At 39.4% G+C, this 13,751-nt stretch overlaps 1 protein-coding gene across 1 annotated transcript; it reads left to right on the plus strand.

The window, feature by feature from the left end:
* The first annotated feature begins 12,731 nt into the window (after positions 1-12,731).
* Positions 12,732-13,445, plus strand: LOC103594453 (fibroblast growth factor-binding protein 1-like). The gene has a single exon (XM_008577666.1). The coding sequence runs from the start codon at positions 12,732-12,734 to the stop codon at positions 13,443-13,445; it is 714 nt and encodes a 237-aa protein (XP_008575888.1).
* The last annotated feature ends 306 nt before the right edge of the window (positions 13,446-13,751 follow it).

Raw genomic sequence — 13,751 nt, forward strand, 5'->3', positions numbered from 1 at the left:
GGCTATGTAGTATTTCATAATGCATGTACACCACATTTTCCTCATCCAGTCATCTGTCAATGGACATTTAGGTTGGTCCCATATCTTGGCTATTGTAAATAGAACTGCGATGAACATGGGAGTGTGTGTATCCCATCAACATGATGATTTCCACTCCTTTGGGTATATACCTAGAAGTGGGATTGGCGGATGATATAGTAGATCTATCTGTAGTTGTTTGAGAAATCTGCAAACTGTTTTCCATAGTGGCTGAGCTAATTACAGTCCCACAAACAGTGCAGGAGAGTTCCTCTCACTCCACATCCTCACCAGCATTTGTTATTCCCTGTCTTGATTGTGGCCAGTCTAACTGGGGTGAGATGATATCTCAATGTTGTTTTAATTTGTACTTCCCTGATGATTAGTGATGTAGAGAATTTTTCTAAGTACCTGTGGCCATTTGTGTGTCTTTGTTTGAAAAAATGTCTATTCAGCTCCTTTGCTCATTTTTGAATTGGATTATTTGGTTTTTTTTTTTTTAACATATAGTTGCTTGAGTTCCTTGTATATTTTGGATATTAATCCCTTGTAGGATGTATAATTTACAATATTTTCCCCCATTCTATAGGTCTTCTTTGCAGTCTGTTGATCGTTTCCTTTCCTATGCAGAAGCTTTTTAGTTTGATATAATTCCATTTATTTACTTTTTCTTTTGTTGCTCATGCTTTTGGGCTCTTATTCACAAAGAGCCTTCTTCCTGAAGTGTTTACCCTATGTTTTCCATTAACAGTTTTATAGTTTCAGGTCTTTAATCCATTTTGAGTTGATTTTGGTATATGGTGAGAGGTACAGGTCTGGTTTTATTTTTGTGCATATAAAGTTTTCCCAGTATCACTTATTGATGAGACAGTAATTTCCCCCACGTATGTTCTTGTTGCCTTTGTCAATGATCAGTTAGCTATAAGTCTGTGGACTGATTTCTGGGTTCCCTACTCTGTTCCACTGGCCGCAGTATCTATGCCAGTACCATGCCATTTTGGTTACTATAACTTTGTAGTATAATTTGAAGTCAGGTAGTATTATGCTTCCAGCTTTATTTATTTATTTATTTTGCTTGGGATTGCTTTGGCTATTTGGGACATTTTTTGTTCCATATGAATGTTAGGATTGTTTCTGATGAAACAATTTCTGTGAAGAATATCATTGGTGTTTTGATGGGGATTGCACTGACTCTGTAGATTGCTTTAGGTAATATGGACGTTGATTCTTTCAATCTGAGAGCATGGAATGTCTTTTCATCTTTTTTTTTTTTTTGCCTTCTTTAATTTATTTCACTAGTGACTCATAGTTCTCATTGTAGTGATCTTTCACCTTCTCAGTTAAATAGATTCCTAGGTATTTTATTTTTTTGGTGACATTGTAAGTGGGTTTACACTCTTCCTTTTTTTTTCCTGTTAGCTTGTTATTGGAGAATAAAAATGCAACTGATTTTGGATGTTGATTTTACTTCCTGAAACATTACTAAAATTATTAAGCAGCTCTAAGTGTTTCTTGGTAGAGTCTTAAGGTTTTTCTATATATATAGGATTGTGTCCACTGCAAAGTTTGACTTCAACTTTTCCATTCTGGATGCCCTTTACTTCTTCTCTTTCCTGATGTCTGCAGCTAGTACTTCCAGTACAATATTAAATAGGAGTAGTGAGAGTGGGCATCCTTGTCTTGTTACTGTTCTTAAGGGGAAAGCCTTCAGTTTTTCCTCATTGAGGATGATATTGGTTGGTAGGCTTGTCATATATAGTTTTTGTTGTGTTGAGATTCCCTCATTCTACACCTAATTTGCTGAGAATCTTTAGCATGAAAAGATGTTGAATTTTGTCAAATGCTTTTTCTGCATCTATTGAGAAAATCATATGCTTTTTGTATTTGGTTTTGTTGATGTGATATATCACATTTACTGACTTGCAGATGTTGAACCATCCTTGCATCCCTGGATGAATTCCACTTGATCATGGTGTATAATTTTTTTGATTTGTTGCTGTACTCTGATTGCTAATATTTTGTTGAGGATTTTTGAATCTATGTTCATCACAGATATTGGCCTGTAGTTTTCTTTTTGTTTTGTTTTCTCTTTGTCTGGTTTGGGTATCAGTGTGATGCTGGCCACATAGAATGAGTTTGGGAGAGTGGCCTCTGTTTCAATTTTTTTGAATAGTGTGAAGAGAATTGGTATTAAATCCTCTTTAAATGTTTGGTAGGAAATTCAACAGTAAAGCCATCTGGTCCTGGGCTTTTCTTTGTTGTGAGACTGCTGATTACTGCTTTGGTCTCATTGCTTGTTATTGGTCTGTTCAGGTTTTCAATTTCTTCTAGGTTCAGCGTTAGTAGTCTGTATGTGTCCAGAAATTTATCCATTTCCTCCAGGTTTTCAAATTTGTGATTTTTGCAAGTTGGATCTTATCTCTGTCTCTCTCTCTCTCTCTCTCTCTCTCTCTCTCTCTCTTTTTGTCAACTTAGCTAATGGTTTGTCTATTTTGTTTATCTTCTCCAAAAACCAACTTTTTGTTTCATTGATCTTTTGTATCAATTTTAGGGTCTCTATCATTTAGTTCTGCTCTGATCTTAATTATTTCTTTCCATCTACTAGCTCTAGGGTTGGATTTTTCTTCTTTTTCTAACTCCTTGAGGTGTAGTGTTAGGTTGTTTAATTGAAATCTTTTTTTTTTTTTTGAGGTAAGCATTTATTGCAATAAACTTCCCTCTTAGTAGTGCTTCTGCAGTATCCCACAGGTTTTCATATGATGTGCTTGTTTTTGTTGATTTCTAGAATTTTTGTGATGTCTTGTTTCATTTCTTCTTGGACCCACAGGTCATTTGGGAACCTGTTGTTTAATTTTCATGTATTTGTATTGAGTCTAGAGTTTCACTTGTTATTTATTTCTAGTTTTAATCTGAGAATTTCTTGCACCGCAGGTCATGTGATGATGAACTCCCACAGTTTTTATTGAGTTGGAAAATACCCTATTTCTACCTCATTTCTGAAGGATAGCCTTGCCAGGTATAGTATTCTTGGCTGGCAGTTTTTTTCTTTCAGTATCTTAAATAAATCACCTCATTTTCTTCTTACCTGCAGAAAGTCTGCTGTTAGTTCAGAAGTCTGCTGTTAGTCTGATGGGGACTCCCTTATAAGTGACTTAATGCTTTTCTATTGCTGCTCTTAAGATTTTCTCTTTGTCTTTGAGCTTTGCCAGTTTGACTATAATGTGTCTTCACACATTATAAAGATTCTATCCATAAAGTTCAGAGAGAAACTTTTTGGATTGAATCTCTTTGGGAATCTTTGAACTTTCTGGATCTGAAGGTCTGTGTCTTCCCCTATAAGTGGGAAGTTTTCCATTATGTTATTGAATAGATTTTCAATGCCTTTGCCTTTCCCCTCCTCTTCTGTAACATCAATGATTCTGATGTTTGTGTGCTTAAGGTTGTCTGCTAGTTCTCTTAGACTTTCTTCATTTTTTAAATTATTTTTTCCTCTTTATTTTTTTGTTTGCCTGGGTTATTTTATAAAGACTATCTTTGAGTTCAGAAATTGTACCTTCTTCTTGCTCTAATCTGCTACTTATGACTCTGGTTTTTGTTTTTGTTTTTTTTTTAAACTAATTTCTTACTTTATTAATTTTTTATTTTTTATTTTCATTTATCAATATAAAATGTAGTTGATTTTCATGTCCCTTTACCAATTCCACCTTGTTCCCCCTCCAACTCCATGAACCTTATATCTGTGCACTTGTCTTAACAAGTTCAAGGAATTGTTGTGATTGGTGTGCCGTCTTCCCCCCGTGTATCGTCTTGTAGACTTTGTCGAAGATCAGATGGCTGTAGGTACACGGGTTGACTTCTGGATTCTCTGTTCTGTTCCACTGGTCTATGTGTCCGTTTTTATGCCAGTACCATGCTGTTTTGGTTACTATCACTTTGTAGTATAAAGTCAGGTAGTGTTATGCCTCCAACTTTATTTATTTATTTATTTTGCTCAGGATTGCTTTTGCTATTTGTGGACTCTTGTTCTTCCATATGAATGTCAAGATTGTTTTTTCCAATTCTGAGAAAAATGTCATTGGAAATTTGATGGGGATTGCATTGAATCTGTAGATCACTTTGGGTAGTATGGACATTTTCACAATGTTAATTCTTCCAATCCAAGAGCATGGAATATCTTTCCATCTTTTTGTGTTGTCTTTAATTTCTCTCAACAGTGGTTTGCTGTTCTCATCACAGAGATTTTTCACATCCTTGGTTAACTTTATTCCTTTCACTTTATTGGTGACTATTGTAAATGGGCTATCTTTCTTGATTTCTTCTGCTGCTAGTTCATTGTTGGAGTATAGAGAATCTACAGATTTACATGTGTTGATTTTGTATCCTGTAGCTTGCTGAAATCACTTATCAACTCTAAAAGGTTCTTTGTAGAGTCTTCAGGCTGTTCTATATATAGGATCATATTATCTGCAAACAAGGACTGTTAGACTTCATCTTTTCCCATCTGGATGCCTTTTATTTCCTTCTCTTCCCTGATTGCTCTGGCTAGTACTTCCCAAACTATGTTGAATAGGAATGGTGAGAGTGGGCATCCTTGTCTTATTCCTGTTCTTAAGGGATTAACTTTCAGCTTTTCCCCATTCAGGATGATATTGGAAGTGGGGTTTTTTGTTGTTTGTTTGTTTTGTTTTTAATTTCATTGAATATGTCTTTCAGATTCAGGAATTCTGCTACATTCTTTTTTAAGTTGTCTTTTTGTAAATTTCTTCCTTCATATTCTGGGTATTTTTTTTTCTCTTTTCATTGTGTTATCTGAGTTCCCTTCTGTCTTATTGAATTTCATTAAGATAGTTATTTGGAATTCCTTTTCAGTCATTTCAAGTGTTTCCTCTTCTTTAGGGTCTGATACTTTAGAGTTACTGCATTCCTTTGGTGGTGTCATATTTTCTGACCCCTCTTGCCAATATTTCTAGTATGTTGATGTTGATTTCTGGTCATCTAATAGATCAGTTGCTTCTTCTATCACTCTGGAGTGGACTTTGAGTAGAAAGATTTCTTCCTCTTTTTCCAGGTTCCTCAAGTAAGTCTCCTGCATCAACGAAGAGAAATATGTGATGGGCTTCTTGAACACTGGTCGTGGATGTTATTGTGACAGTGAGCCATCCTTGTAGTAGTAGAAACTGTGGTGGTGGCTGCTGTAGACCATGACCATGGAAGCTGTGTGAGGCCTCCTTCATGTCAGTACCTGGGGTCCTGCCTTCTGCAGTGGCATTTAGGTGGGTTTTTAGCCTGCCTGGTGGTTGCCAAGTGTCGGCAGCTAGGGGTGTTTCCAGGAATTCTTAAATCTTATGAGTAATCAGCACTTTAAATCTGGAAGGTAAATATGGTTCAGTAGGTCTAAAATGAGTGCTTTTTGCCAGTGATTAGATTTTACTGATGTTTATTTAGCCAATTTCCCCATTTGTATTGTATTGTATTTGACAATAAATACATTTTTTTCCTTTTTGTCTTTTTTACTGACCGGTAACGGGATCGCAACCCTTGGTGTCACGCCCGTACCAGGGACCGGCAACGGGATCGCAACCCTTGGTGTCACGCCCGTACCAGGGACCGGCAACGGGATCGCAACCCTTGGTGTCACGCCCGTACCAGGGACCGGCAACGGGATCGCAACCCTCGGTGTTGCGCCTGCACCGCGCTCAGCCAGTGAGCGGGAACCGGTCTCCACATGGGATCCGAACCCTCAGCGGGAGCGCCGTCGCATTCCCAAGCAGCGCACTCTCCAGTGCGCCACCAGGCCGGCCCAATAAATACATTTTTAATGCACATTTTTTGACCCATCAAACTAACTAATATCATTAAGATGTAGTGACTTGATATTCCCTTGTCTGTTCATGAAGTTACTTTTGAAGGGGGAGGAGTTGATTTTTGACAAATTTGGTTTGGTAATATTGCACAGTTAAGCTCATCTCAGAACCAAATTACACACATTCATATAATCTCTGGTTGCCACACCAACAGTTTCAGCCCTCCAAGTCAAGAAACTATCTCGTAGTAAGAGGCATGAGAGTAGATAAGCTTTGAACTTAAAATCTGCTGCAAGTGATCAGTATGGCTGAGAAATGCATTCAATTACCAGCCTTAACTGGCGAGTGGGTAACAATTGTGCCCAGACTTCCTTTGGAACACCCAAAAGAAAACCTGCACCTACTACTTAAATTCTCTGATGTCAAGAAAAATACCATAACCCCAATCTAATCAAAGTACACCAGAGTATTTCCCAAAGAGGGACATACTCAAAACATCTGACCAGTTCTCTTGAAAGCTCTCAAGATGACCCAAAACAAGCAACATCTGAGAAAGAGTGACAGCCAAGAAGAACCCAAGGAATAATGATGACTTAATGCAATGTGGTATCTTGCATGAGATCCTGACAGAAAAAAAGAGCAATAGAGATTGAAAATTCATATCTACACAAAAGCTGCACAAGAATATTTACAGCAGCTGAATTCATCATTGCCTAAACATGTAGGCAACCAAATGTTCCTCAGTAGATGAATGAACACATAAATGTGGGTACATTCAAACAATTTTATTCAGCACCAAAAAGACATGAACTATTTAACTGTGAAAAGACATGGAGAAAATTTAAATGCATATTGCTAAGTGAAAGATGCCAATCTGAAAAGGTTACATACGCTGTGATTCTAAATATATGGCATTCTGAAAAAGGCAAAACTATGGAGAAATTATAACAATTAGTGGTTGCCAGCGTTTGGGTGGAAGGAAATGTTTATGTGGAGCACAGAGAATTTTGGGGTTGTGAAACTGTTTTATAATGGTGGATAGATGTCATTATACATGTCTCAAAACCAATAGAATGAAAAACAGCAATAATAAACCATATGAAAACTATGGACCTTGGGTGGCAATGACTTGTCACTGTAGGTTGGTTGACTGTAACAAATGTACCTCTCTGGTTTGTGATGTAATGTGGGGAGGCTGTACTGGGTGGGGATATGTGGCTACTCTTGATACTTTTGACTAAATTTTGCCATGAACATTAAACTGCCCTATAAAATGAAGTATATCAGTAATGATAATTACAGCAAACAATAGGAAATACCTAAGCATACACTCTAATTAATTAAGAATGAATTAGAATGAATTAGAGTGAATTAAGAATACACTCTAATTAATAATTATCTATATGTATTTATTTAGTGAGACAAATGACTATAGTAATTCAAGTGGTTAATAGGGAAATCTATGTAAAATGTAGAGTACAGACTTATCTTTGTAATTTCTCTGTAAACTAAAACCACTCTAAATTAAAAAAAAAAGTTGTAAGAAAGAGTGTCATAAGAGAGACGCAGAGAGAGAAGTTGTAAGTAAGAAAGGTGTAAGTAAGTTGTAACAGAGAGCACAAGAGAGGGAGGATATTTGTAATTTATTGGTGCATGGGTACAGTGCTTCATTTATAATAAATGTAATAAAAGTGGCCTCCACATAATTTTTCTCTAATTGTCTGTGACACTGTGCTTGGCCCCCATAGGCCTCAGCTCTACATCTGTTCTCTGAGAATCTTGGGCAGACTATCCTCCTTGTGTTCTTGTGAAATAGAAGCCAACGTTCCTTTACATATGGGATCTCCAAGAGTTAGGGATCCCTCATCCAGGAAGTGTGGAGAGGTGGTGTGGGCTGTGGCAGCTGGAACCTCCCATGACGTACCTTGGCCAGGGCTCTAAATCCCCTGCAGTTTTCCTTAGGGCACTAGACAATCTTATCATTTTCTAAGTATATCAAGATGGAAAAAACACTGCAGCAAAACCTTAGCACAGTCCCTGGAATACTTCAAGTCTCATTGGGAGTGACCCTGCATTGCTCCCAAAGGACATCCATGAAGGCCTGGGAGGCATTGGGAGGTGCAGGGCAATGACACCATCAGAGAGAAGGTGGCCTGTGAGCTGGGCTGGGCCTTGAGGGATGAGGTGATGTTTGCAGACATAGCAGGTCAGATGAACTTTCCAAGTAAAGGGAACAGCAGTAGAAAGGGTGTGAGCGCACAAAGTATTTCAAAATTTTAGACAAGTGTTTCGATGTGTTGAGATTGCAGTGAGTGCGTCAGTGTGTGTCTACGTGTGTATGTGTGTGTACCTAAAATGAGGGTGGAATGACAGGATGAACCTGGCAGGAAAGTGCTCCACGTCCTAGTCCAGTCTTGTGCCTCTCTTTGTAGAAGGGAAAGATGCAGGCAGGAGTTGAGATGGGAGTCACAGTAAGGGGAAGGTCTATGGGAAACCAGTGGGGATGTGTGTCATGTTAGCTGTCAAAACCCAGGAAAGCACTTCTTAGAAAGACCCTGGAGTCTGTGCGATTCCTTGTAATTATGCTTTGTGTTCTGACTTACAGTCTTCCTCCAGAAGGAATTTGCCTGAAGAACAAGTAACATTTTTGTTTGCAGGAGACCACCCTGATTGATATCTCCCTGATGAACAAAACAGATTTGTCTTTCTTATGTCCAAATTGTTGCACAAAATAGCACACTCAGAATGCTTGTCTGTGAAGGTCAGGGCTTCATGGGCGGCAGGGGGAGGGGGTGATCCTAATGACAATGAGGATGTACATTGGGAGCCAATTTTACAAAAGTCTTGGAGTTTGGGAAATTTCCATACCTCATGGAACTCATGCAGAAACCCTTTAAACCGGGAGTGAACCAGTCAGCATTCATAGGTCTGTAACTGTGGAATTTTCACACTGGCGGATCATGGGGAAAATACAATCACAGTTACAACTTTTGGACTATACTGTTGAGTCACAGAATTATTTCTATTTATTTAATGCTTTATTTACACCAGGCAGTCTGCTAAACTTAGAGGGTTCAATGGGATACAGTGAACAAAACATACACAGACCTTGTCCTCATAGAATTCATTAGCTAATAACTATTTCTCAAATTTATTTTCATCCAGTGGCCCTAATGACCCAAATCCCAAATATATTATTTTATATTTTAAAATCAATAACCAGCTTTTTTTACCTAATATTTTCAATAGTTACTTCAGTAACTTTTCTCAATTAATTCAAACCTTTCATTCAGATTTCAAGATTCTCCATTAGCTATTCTTTTATTACACACACTCTCTCTCTTCTTTTTTTTTTTTACCTTAATCACAATTGTAATAAAGAAATGCACAGTGTTTTTATCCTTCTTGAGTAAGCAGTTTTTTGATATGTTTGGTTAATTTATCTTCTTCCATATATACTTATTTCAATCCTCTAGGATGTATCAATCATGTACTAAGAACAATCATCTATTATGCAAGCTTCTCTGTGGAACCCAATCTTAATTTTTTAAATGTTTTTGTTTGTTTGTTTTTTGGAATTCAGAATAGAAAAGAGTACTCAAATACCTGTGGTAGATTGTTGCAGTAATGACCTCTGATAACTAAAAAATTTGCTCTGACCGGATCAGCAAAATTGTAGTGCTTTGGGAGTGAGGTGAGTAAGTAGTTATGTCCCATGTCCTAGAAAATGTTATCACAGATCATTTTCACTTAGAAGCAGATGTACGGGCACAAGAATTAATAAAATAACCTAGATCTCTACATGTAAGATGTAACCTAGTAACACTCCTAAATCTGTAAGTCATACACAACCAATAAAAAAAACTGATGTAATGATTAGGGGGTCTGTCTTTTTCTCTCCCTTTTGATTCTTCCCTTTTCTGTAATTATAAAATACAGCACTACTTTTAGAAAATGTGGTTTAGGTGACAATCAATTTTATTTAAACAATCTGCATTTGGGAGACACCTTACAAGAAATCAGAAAGTCTGACAATACTTAGCCTCATTCTCACATATTCTCAATAGGAACTGTGTGTTGACCTTTAAAAAGGCAGAAGCCCTTCAGTTTCCCACAGGTCCCACCACTTTCTAATGCCTACTCCAAAGTCAAAGGTCAATTGCCATTTATTATCCCTTTTGTACTATTGAGTTTTTGTTGATGAGTTAAGAAAATTTTGGACAATTTCTTCTACTGAATATCTATTAAGAACTATGTGACAAAATATGTCCATATCTCATCTTCTTTGTGAAAGTGAGTCTCTTTCTATATGCTTAATGTTTAATTAATATACATCTCTCTTTAAGGAATACAAATTAAGAGCCCATTATAATCCAAATCTGTTTGCTTTGCTTTATGTTAATAGCTTAGCCCAGTAAAAAGAAAAAAAAAATAGTCTACAGGCCTAAATGAGGTATTGTTATTTTCAGCACACTCTACATGAGCAAATAGAAGGAAGTTTAGAGAGGGTAAGAGGTTTGGGCAGCATCACACAAGTAAAAAATTAATGCAGCCAGGATTTCACCTAGATCATTCTGGGATGAGAATCTGCCTATAGCAGGGTGACCAGAGTGAGTCCGTGAATGTGACCTGAAAGTGAATATTTTCAAAAGAAATCTCTATATCAGGAATTCTTCCTTGTCAGCCACTCAGCGCCTATGATTTCCTCTACCCACACAGTAACATCAGATGTCTCAGAAAAGGCAGAGGGTTAAAAGGGGCTCGGTGTTTGGCAGCTTGTGATTATTGTAGTTATTGTTATAATACTCCCCCCCAACCCTCAGGTACAATTATTGGGAACCTCACCCCATCAGGGAGGGTCCTTGCAAGGCTGAACTGTCCTTCTATTCTGGCCCCTGCATGGAAAGGGAAGGGATCGGAGGAAGCAAGCCTAACGGCACAGATACAATCTCTTTGTCACTGGATTTCACCCAGCACTTTCCCTGCAGGAACTGGCTCCCCTGAAGGGTCATAGCTGGGAGGAACTGTGAGTCAACCTCCACACGTATGTGTGCTGTAAAACCTTGGGGGGTTGAGCTCCTACATAAGTAGTCTGCCCTGCCTTGCACTGTAGCTGAGACAGTTGCAAACCTGCTTGCTCACTCTCGCATCTGGGATTGCACTGGGCCTGCATACTCACAACCAGGTAAGAGCCTTGCTCTCTCAAGAGCATCATTACCTTCCCCCGCTACTCACTCCATCCAAGGACCTGGGGTTCCTTGGGTCTGGATCCCATCCTCATGGACAACTGAAGGCTGAGTCCCAGTGCTGAGAGAAGTGACTGGTCTTTGTCTGGCACACTCAGCCTCCTGTCTAACCTTTCACTGTTTTAGCCCATGCCCCTGTCACTGTCTTTGCCTTTCCCAATCCTATGAGATGGCCATACTTCCAGGGTGGAAATGATAGCAAGGCCGTTTCTTGAGAATGTCTTTTTTTCATACTAAATTTAATTTTTTCTTTAAATGGAGCTTGGAAAATATGAATCACCTAATCATCACAAATTATGCCAAAGTAAAACGGCATAGATCTTACTTATTTTTCTTCTTGCTTGCCAATGTTTTCTGATGGGCCGAGTAAAGGTGAGCGAGAAGTGATCAATGTGGGGTAATAGAAGAACAGAGAAGTATGGTCTGGCTGCCTGCACCAGCTTCGTGACTTGTCCAACCAAGGGTCTGCGCTTGAACTGTCACAGTTATTACCTGGGGGTGGCTTATTCATAGCTACCTCTCAGGGCTCTTATGTGGATTTAAGGAGGCGAGAATCAAATTCTGGGCCAGTATTTTACACATAGCAGGTTTCCAATAGAGATGGACTTTTATTCCCCCTCTCAGTATGTTTTTTACTGTTCATCTGATAGAATCGATGCAGATTAGTGTGACATTGAAGGTCATCCTATTGATTCACTGATTTCCTTCCTTCCTTCCTTTCCTTAATAAGTGCTTTCTGTATGCCCAGCATTGTGCTGTGATGGACCTTCAGAAATCAATTAAGCATGATTTGGCCTTCAGTCTTGCAGTCTAAATACTCCCATCAAAATTCACCCCTCACTTCTCTGGTTCATTTTGCCCAGTCAAGTCTGATTACACCATCACTTTCATGCTTTTCCTTAGACTGTTATTTCCTCCCACCGTGCTCCTCTCACCAGCACAATCCACACCTCAGAGTGCCAATCCCATGAACGTTCAAACTCTGAGTCAACATCCCTTTTCAGGACACTTTCATGACATTCATCAGTGGTCATCAGTGTCTATGTGGAATTGTGAGACAGAAATCCAGCACATTTGAACTGATAGATTGGTGGTTATTTCATCCAACCACTTGATTTCCAGGTATAAAAATGGAGACCCATATGGAAAGAGTGACTTGCGCAAGAGCCATTTGGGGATAGAGATGGGACAGACTCTCTTGTCTTTGCCATTTAAATTCCAGAGAAAATAGCCTCTAAGATCTGTAATATGTATGGTTTTTCCTTCATGTTGGTATACAACACCTAGTCCAGTGCATGACATGTAGCAGGTGCTCAATAAATGCTTTTTGAATGAGCAAATGAGAGAGTGAGGAATGAGTAAATGCAGCAGTAAGTGGGTGAGATCTGTAGGAGTGAGAGCTAATGAGGCTGAGAGGGTGTAAAGGAGAGGATGAAAGGTGGTGCTGCTGTGACACTGCAGACTGAAGTCAAGGGGAAATGTGAGTGGATGGGCTGCTCGTCTAGTGAATCCAGGAGCCAGAAGGATTCTTGGTCCACTCATAAATCAGGCAGGCATGTGGCAGGGTGGAGGGAGAGGGCAGCCTGCATTCCTCCTTGCTGAGCTGCTGCCTGCCACTGATTCATCTGCCTTTTGTCAACCAGGTGCCCACCCAGCTGCAACCATGAGGATCCACAGCCTCACCCTGCTGTCCTTCCTCCTTCTGGCCACTCAGGTGCTCTTGATACACATCCCAAAGAGAGTAAAAATAGGACAGGGAAGCAAACCAGATTTGGATCGTTGGTTCCCTATGGAACCACCAGAGAATGGGGCAGAAGTCCAGCCATCTGATTTTGTGCGCATATCAAGCTTTACCATTGACAATCAAACTGTGTGCGAGGGACGTCTCACTGAGAAGGGGTATGGCAGCGTTGCACTAAAGATCGACTGCACTCGAAACAACAGTCAGTTCTCCTGTGTCTTCACGGGCAATATAGATTCATGCCTGGAGTCTTTGGAGCACAAACTTGACTATTTGGGAGAAATTATCAGGAGCCTAAAACTCCAGAAAAACGTCTGTGGGAACTCCACAGCCATGCTGATGACCAGTGTGTGTGGTAGCAAGTTTGAGGAATCCAATCTCAAGCTGGTGAGCTCCACTCTACTCAATTGCCAGAATCCCAGTCAGGATGATATTTGTCCCACCCACCAGGAGCAGATCAAGATCAAACTGAACTCCACCGCTGAGTTCATCCCAGTTAAAAAGACCAACAGTACAGAGTCAATCAAGAATGAAACAACCAACCACAAGGAGCAAATCCTGGTGACAGAAACCACCCCCAGCAGCCTAGTGCACACACAGACCAGGACCACCACTAAACCTCAAGGCAGTGATTAACTAGGTATCCATATCTGGCTGAAAATGGCCTAGAAGACAGTCCAACAGACAGTCAGGAGACAAACAGATGGAGCAGAAGTAGTGTGGGAGTCCTGGAGCTCCTTCTAAAATATCATCCTCTCCATATCACAGAACATATCATGGTAACTGCATCAAGAGAACAGGGTCCTTAGGGCAGGTCAAACCATAAGCCCTTCTGTATGCTATAAAGCTCTTCATGTTCCCCAGAAGATATGAACTTCTGTGCTATGGGAATGCAGTGGGACGTTTTAACAGATTTTGTCATTTTTGTGTTTGTGTTGTGGA

The sequence above is a fragment of the Galeopterus variegatus genome, unplaced genomic scaffold (assembly GCF_000696425.1).
Source record: "Galeopterus variegatus unplaced genomic scaffold, G_variegatus-3.0.2 Scaffold1559, whole genome shotgun sequence".
In the NCBI taxonomy this organism is placed as follows: domain Eukaryota; kingdom Metazoa; phylum Chordata; class Mammalia; order Dermoptera; family Cynocephalidae; genus Galeopterus; species Galeopterus variegatus.